Below are 8,177 nucleotides of genomic sequence, written 5' to 3' on the forward strand. Positions count from 1 at the left end.
ACAGCGAGGCAGCTCTGAGACCATTTTTGAACCCAAGTCTCCCGGACTAACCCCACCCCTCCTGGCCTAGCTTTGCCTCGGCAGATTAACGATCCAACTCTTTGCGACCCCATTTGGGGTTTTCTTGGCAGAGATACTGGAGTGGTTTGCCATTTCCTTCCCCAGCTCATTTTACGGAGGAAGAAACTGAGGCAAACAGGGATAAGTGACTTGCCCAAGGTCATACAGCTAGTTAGTTGGGCCTTTATAAGGCACTGGGGGGGGTGCTGCTGAGGTAAGGAGGTTGGAGGGAAGGGGAGGGGAAATATAAATGGGGAAGAAACATGTTTTGGGGGCACCGGGAGAGGCAGGGTGTAAGGGTGGGTCTAGAGTGAGGGGACCCCGCCTCGGACTCTGTGTGACTTTGGTCAAGTCGCTCAGCCTCCCTGGCCCTCAGTCTCCTCCTCAGAAAAGCGAGGGGGTCGAGCCCAATGGTCCCTAGATCCAAGTTCCTATGAGATTGGGGGTGCTGCTGTAGGCTGCCCCACCCCCACCCCTGGGGGGGGCGAGGTTGAGGGGGAGCGGGGGGAGGGCGGTGAGCAAGGGAGGATAAGGTGGGAAGTGTTCCCTTACTCTTTCGACTTCTCGAACCCGTGCGCGGAGTTGATGCGGTGAACCTCTTTCTTTTTGCCTTGTTTCGAGGCCATCGTACAGGGCACTCGGAGGGGGCGACCGGGTTCGCCTGCCTTCAGAACCGCGTCCCCGGGGTTGCTAAGAGCTGTCAAGGCCGAACGCGGCTCGGGGCCGGGGCCAATCCCGGGCGCGTTCCAAGGCGGGCCCAGCCAGCCTGGGGGGAGGGGAAGAAGGGAGGTGGCCCGGAGGGGGAGGGGCTGGTGGAGAGGGGCGGGAGAAGGAAGCCAATCAGGACTGGGGAGAGGGGAAGCGGCCTATCAGGGACCGGGGGGAGGGCGTAGTTCTCCCTGCTCGGGGCGGGGCCTGGTTCCAGCCGTCGGGAAGCAGAGGTTCGAGGCCAGGCTGGGCCTTGGGTTTCTGACTGGAAAGGGATGGGGGAGGGGAAGAAGCAGCTAAAGCCGGTGGCCGATTGGGCAGGAGGATGCCCAGCAGCAGGGGGAGCCCGAGCAGAGGTTGGGAGGAACGGCGGACCACCCGGGGTATTTCTGGTGGTGATGTCGGGACCCCAGTTTGCCACCCCCTAGACCTTCCATCGAACTTTCTGATTATGTCATTATCTCCCCGGCCTTGGCCTAACTAAGAAATCTCTTTCTTCCCCCATACACACCTTTCAGGCTATGCTTTCTTAAAGTTATAGCCATTCGATCAATAGTCAATCAATCAGCATTTATTAGGAGCCCATGGTGTGCTTATATTTTCTGAGGATACAAATACACAGAAAATGAAACAGCGTCTTAATCATTTTCCCATCCTTGTCCTGGATGCCATTCCCGCTCACTGTTTTCTTTCTCCCTTCTGTTTTTGCTATTAAAGTTTTATTTTGTATTTCTGGCAGGCCCAGTCTCCTACCCCCTCTACACCTAATCAGTCCATCTTAGAATTTCTCAAACCTTTTGTCTAAAACCCAGTTTCACTATAGCAATAAATGCTCACCTTCTAAAGCACTTGTAAGTTTTTGGTTTTGCACGGGGTTTTACAGAAAACATTTTATTTGTTCCCCAAAGCTACCCTGAGAGAGGAGCCCTTTGGGACTCAGTTTACAGACACAGATACAGGTGATAGAGAGAGGGCTCAGTTTACCCATTATAGAGCTAGGGACACAGGTGATAGAGAGAGGGCTCAGTTTATCCATTATAGAGCTACAGATACAGGTGACAGAGGGCTCAGTTTACCCATTATAGAGCTACAGATACAGGTGACAGAGAGAGGGCTCAGTTTACCCATTATAGAGCTAGGGACACAGGTGATAGAGGGCTCAGTTTACAAATTATAGAGCTACAGATACAGGTGATAGAGAGAGGGTTCAGTTTACACATTATAGAGCTAGGGACACAGGTGATAGAGGGCTCATTTTATACATTTATAGAGCTACAGACACTGATGATAGAGAGAGGGCTCAGTTTACACATTATAGAGCTACAGATACAGGTGATAGAGAGAGGGTTCAGTTTACACATTATAGAGCTAGGGACACAGGTGATAGAGGGCTCATTTTATACATTATAGAGCTACAGACACTGATGATAGAGAGAGGGCTCAGTTTACAAATTATAGAGCTAGGGACACAGGTGATAGAGAGAGGGCTCAGTTTACAGATGATAGAGAAAGGGCTCAGTTTAGATACAGACGTACTGATACAAATGAGAGGGAAAAGTCTCACTTTACAGATGAAAGGTTAAAATCACTTGCCCTAAGTCTCATACCTAAGGTCTGAGGGGTGAACCCATATCTATCCTATCTCTATCTTTGCCCTCAACTTACGAGAAGAAAAAAAAAACCCTTCCTCAACTTACCAAAAAGAAAAAGTCCTAATGACTTTTCATAACTTCACACATCACTTGTCTTCAAAGGCTCCAGCTTGGAAGGCCTTGATATACTCCTAGGGATCACTATATCACCCCAGAAATTCTATAGCTCAAAGATATTAGTGTGCTACAGACAGTTCCCCTTAGGTGTTTTCTAATACAATTAAAAATACTTAAGGATGCATAGTTACATTTTACAGCAAACACTTCCAACCCTAGTTTGACTCCATCTCAGGCTACAGTCACTGGGGGAAGGAGAAGAAAATGGGGTGGGGGAGGGAAGAATTGTAGAAGGAGATATTTTTATGACACAAAAGAAGGAAGAAGCGCATTCAGAGTTATTCTTTGCTCCGCTGAGCTGATATGCCCATTCCATATCTCAGATAACTCCACTTTACAACAGTGAGCATACTTCTTAAAGCCCCTGCTCTTAGGTCAAGGGTACAGGAACTCCCAAGAACCTGTTTGGTTACCTCTCTTCTTCTTAGTGGTGTGGAAGAGAAGGGGATCTCAATCAATCAGTAAATAAAACAATTATTAAGCACCTACTTACTATCTGCCAGGTACTGTGCTAAGTGCTGGGGATTCAAAAAGAGGCAGAAGACAGTCCCTGCCTTCAAGGAGCTTACAATCTAAAGAGGGAGACAACATGCAAAAGCAAACTACAGGATAAAGAGGAGCTAATTAAAAGAGGGAAAGCACTGGAATTAAAAGGGGTTGGGAAAGGCTTCCTGTAGATAGGATTTTGGTTGAGACATTAAGGAAGACAGGGCAGCCAGTCAGTAGTCCCTGCAGATGAAGGAAAGCATTACTGGCATGGAGGAAAGCCAGAGAAAATGCCCAGGAAGACTCCTAATCTTTAGGAACCACAGTATAAATGCTGAAATTACAGATAGTCAGTCATAGGCTCACTCCAGTGAAAATGTTTTTAGTACCTTAATTAGTTGGAATAAGCTTATGGACTTAGCATAACTGATTCCATTTTGTTTTAAACTTCCATTTTTTGATTGAGTAGTTTTGAGATAGTTGTTTTTCTATAAGTGATTTTTCAATAATAAGAAAAGCACTTCTGTGAAAACTCTATATAAATGCTATCTATTATTTCCTATGGAACATTTGATCTTTCTCCTCGATATTTAGTTTGTGCCATCTCCTTTTGAGGAGGACCATCTAAACCATCCAACTATGAGCTCACCAACAGGATCAGTTACAGAATTTTATTGTCTCTTAAGATAAATTCTGAATACAAATACTGTACAAATGCAAATACTGTAGGAACTTGAAAATTTAAGATCCTATTTTAATTATATCTTAAAATAAATAAAATTTCCTGAGCTGTTTAAGAAATAACACTATTTTCCTGATTATTACAAAATCTCTTACCAGGTTGCCATCAATACTACTCAGGATACTGTAATTATCCTTTTGAAGTAAAGGAAAAATAGGACCTTTTGCTATTTAATCCACTAGCAGTGTATCTTCAGAAATGTCCCTTTCAATCAAAGTAATTTCCATTTCATATTAGAGACAGCTCAAATAATGGATGTTTTTCATCTATTGGGCTGTCAGAATTCTGTGCTAAACATAATGGGTATTGCTTTTTTTCCAGTGGACTATTAAAAGAATGGCAAGAGGAGACAGAAATTTCACAGAAAATGGACAGATAGGTTTTTTAAAGAGTCAACAATCTTACAAATTATGTTATTTATCTTATACTACAAAGGAAATTTGCTTTCTTTAGTGAATACATCTGACATCCTGTTTCTCCAAAGATTTATAATGTGCACTGTCCTTTGAAAAATCTCAAAAAAATTAAGTGTTATTCTATTTTTAAAAATTGTATTGATGTCTATCCTTGAATTAATTTTTAGGACAGAAACGTGACAATTCTAAAAAAATCTTTATTTTTTTTATAAAATATCTACCAAAAGATCTCCAGCCTCCAATATTTTGTTTTTGAAAATGGATTATCTTTAAAGGAAATGGAAATTATATTACTAGAATGATCATTTTAAAGAACTATTTTAATTTGAAAATGCTATATTGGCATTTTTAGTTTTCCCTTTGGATATTACAATAAGGGAAAATATTGGTAAAAAATAGTTTTGATTATTTGAAAAAGACTAAATAGTAAAATCTTCTTCACTAATAATAATAGCTGTTATTTATATATGACTTTAAGATTTACAAAGCTACATACATAGCCCCACTAGGCAAATGACTAGGGACTAATTACATATTCCCATGGAGCTGAAGTTCACCATGCCTAACACATGGGATATGAGAATAAACTCTAGGATCATAGAATCACAGTTCTAAAGCTGGAAGGGACCTTCCTTATAGATCATCAAGTTCAATCCCCTCATTTTACAGATGAGGAAACTGAGGCACAGAGCAGTTAAGTGATTTGTCCTGGTCATATAACTAGTGTCTGAGGTAGGGTTTGTACCCAAATCTTATATGTTTAAGTCCCTGAAGTTTGCTGGATAATGAAAACCTAAGCTAGGGAAGTGATGCCAAAAGGAGAGTAAAATGGTAGTTAGCTAATGGAATCAGCGGAAGCATAGCAGTTTCCCTTTTAAGGTCCATGATCATCAGCCCAATAGATGAAAAGCATCCATTATTTGAGCTGTCTCTAATATGAAATGGAAATTACTTTGATTGAAAGGGACATTTCTGAAATTATACTGCTAGTGGATTAAATTGCAAAAGGTCCTATTTTTCCTTTACTTCAAAAGGATATAGAGACTGCAGCAGGTCACCTAGCAAATTAGAGATGCCATGTAGAGGATGTGGATGAACTGAATTGTCTCTATCCTTTTCTGCATTTACCTATTTGGTGCATCAAGCAAATGTTACTATCTGTTCCCTGATTATGTTTCACATATTATTTTATCCTGAATGCATCTCTACATAAGCCATATGTGGTTGACCTAAGACCATACAGCATGTGCAATGCCCTGAGGGGTTTTCTTCATCTCACTTTGTATATAGATTGAGGGTTTCTTCCTTTAGGTCTGGGAGCAAGAACTAGTTAATGTTGACTAATTCTGTCTTTTATTAACAACTCTATAACTCTTTCAAAAGACAAAGAGCCTTTGAAATATGCAGCATTTTTTTTCTGCCCTTTTACCCTTGGCATGAATTCAGTTCCTCCTTCAGAAGAAAACCTAAAGCCCTGTGTTCCACTGCTATACCTGGTGGTTTATAAATGTATTATCTTATTCAATCCTCATTACAACTCTATGAAATCACCTACTACATTATGACCCCAGTTTTTCCCAAGGAAAGGAAGATTTGGAGACCGGGAGTGATTTGCTTAGTCACATAACTGATAAGTGTGAGAGTCAGGGTTTAAATTCATATCTCTCATTACTCCAAGTCCAGAGTTCTTCCTACTATATCATACTATCTCTTATTAAGAAGACTGAGATCATATGATAAGAACTTTCTCACCTGTCCTCCAATCTCAAAACTCTTCATTTCTTCCTTATCTCCTGTCTCAGAAGACAAGGCATCCCTATTTTTCATTAGGAAAAAATATAGAATCACTGAATCTCAGAGTAGGAAGGGACACTAAAGCCATCTAATTCAATCCATACCTGAACAAGATTTACCTCTACAGTATATCAACCAAGTGGTGATTGAGCCATTGCTCCAAGACCTCCTGGAAGGGAGAACATAGAAAGGAAAGGAAATCCATTCCACTTTTGGACAGCCCACTGTTTGGGAAGGTTTTCCATAGGTAAATATATCAATTTCTTTCTTGACAACTTCCCATCATTGTACCTAGTTCTACCTTCTGGAGCCATGAAGGTTAAGTCTAATAACTCTTCCATACCATAGGTATCATGTCCCACATTGTTCTCTTCTCCAAGCTAACCATTTCCAATTCCTTTTACCAGTCCTTATATGGAATAGTCACTTTTACTGTCCTGGTTGGGTCTTTGCCATCTTGCTGATCATCTGATTTTCTTCATCCTGAAGCTTTGCAACTTATCAATGTCATCTCTAAAATGTATGTAGCAGTGTTCCTGATAGCCCCACCTCCTCCCAGAAGTGGTGACTGAGGAAAAGAGATCAATGAAACAGGAATTGTTTTGTTTTTGGCTTGATTTCCCTGGTATATAGCATAGGGTTTTACAATACAGGCTTAATATATGTTTATTGAATTGGATTAATAAGTTCAGAGACATCAGTCTCTTTAGAAAATCCTCCTTTTTCATTCTTGTCAGAATTGCTTTTCATGCCCTTAGAATTACCCTTGAAAAGCTTCTCATTTTCCCTTAGTTGTCTTCCCTTGTAGAATTCTGGGATATGAGAAGTTATCCGTCCTTCTGACCCTTTGAAATCTGCTTTCCCAAAGTCTGGAGTGCATGTCAGATTTGGCATGGCTTTCTTTTTTCTCTGTTATATAACAAGATGAAATGGCCATTTTTTCCCCCTAAGGTCCCATCAATTTCACCCTTTTGTGCACATATATGCACATACACATGAAATCACTGGTTTTATTATCCCTCTACTGGTATCATTGATCTCATCTTCTTCTGCTATGTTCCAGAAATCATCTCCTCTTTTTTCTGCTACCACAAATCTTTCCCCCTCCATCTTTTCATGATACCTTTTCAATTGGTAGTGGTCATGCCCAGACAAGTATCTTTATATCTGCCTCCCTTCCAGGGAACAATGCATATCAAAAAATGGTCATCAAGAGGCGGAACCAAGATGGCAGAGTAAAGGCAGTGACTGGCCTGAGCTCTCCCCTAAATCCATCCAAATAATAACTCTAAATAATATACTTTAAATAATAATTCTAAACAAATTCTAAAATGGCAGAACCCATTAAATTGAAAAGTTTTTGCACAAACAAAGCCAATGCAACTAAGATTAGAAGGAAGGTAGAAAATTGGGAAAGAATTTTTACAACCAGTCTTTCTGATAAAGGCCTCATTTCTAAAATATATAGAGAATTAAGACAAATTTATAAGAACACAAGCCATTCCCCAATTGATAAATGGTCAAAGGATATGAACAGACAGTTCTCAGATGAAGAAATTAAAGCCATCTATAGTCATATGAAAAAATGTTCTAAATCGTTATTGATTAGAGAAATGCAAATCAAAACAACTCTGAGGTACCACATCACACCTATCAGATTGGCCAACATGACAAAACAGGAAAATGATAAATGTTGGAGAGGATGTGGGAAAATTGGAACGCTAATGCATTGTTGGTGGAGTTGTGAAATGATCCAACCATTTTGGAGAACAATTTGTAACTATGCCCAAAGGGCTACAAAAATGTGCATACCCTTTGATCCAGCAATAGCACTTCTAGGGCTATATCCCAAAGAGATCAAACAAATGGGAAAAGGACCCACATGCACAAAAATATTCATAGCAGCTCTTTTTGTGGTGGCAAAGAATTGGAAATTGAGGGAATGACCATCAACTGGGGAATGGCTGAAAAAGTTGTGGTATATGAATGTAATGGAATACTATTGTGCTGTAAGAAATGATGAACAGGCAGACCGTGAAAAACCTGGAAAGACTTGTATGGACTGATGCTGAAATGAGCAGAACCAAGAGAACATTGTACACAGTAACAGCCATACTGTACAATGAGTAGCTTTGATAGATTTGCCCCTTCTCAGCAATGCAAGGATCTAAGACATCTCCAAAGGTCTCATGATGGAAAATG

At 40.8% G+C, this 8,177-nt stretch overlaps 1 protein-coding gene across 3 annotated transcripts in view; it reads right to left on the bottom strand.

The window, feature by feature from the left end:
* The window catches only part of ADGB (androglobin), a 196,138-nt gene extending 195,315 nt beyond the window's left edge, over positions 1–823 (bottom strand). For all 3 annotated transcript variants that reach the window (XM_020986568.2, XM_078155080.1, XM_020986567.2), the window contains exon 1: positions 613–823. In XM_020986568.2, the coding sequence (XP_020842227.1) occupies positions 613–686 (74 nt within the window). In that variant the 5' untranslated portion in view covers positions 687–823. The remainder of the gene's footprint in view (positions 1–612) is intronic.
* Positions 824–8,177: the final 7,354 nt, after the last annotated feature.

Source organism: Phascolarctos cinereus, unplaced genomic scaffold, assembly GCF_003287225.1.
Source record: "Phascolarctos cinereus isolate Bilbo 61053 unplaced genomic scaffold, phaCin_HiC Scaffold_5;HRSCAF=322, whole genome shotgun sequence".
In the NCBI taxonomy this organism is placed as follows: Eukaryota; Metazoa; Chordata; class Mammalia; order Diprotodontia; family Phascolarctidae; genus Phascolarctos; species Phascolarctos cinereus.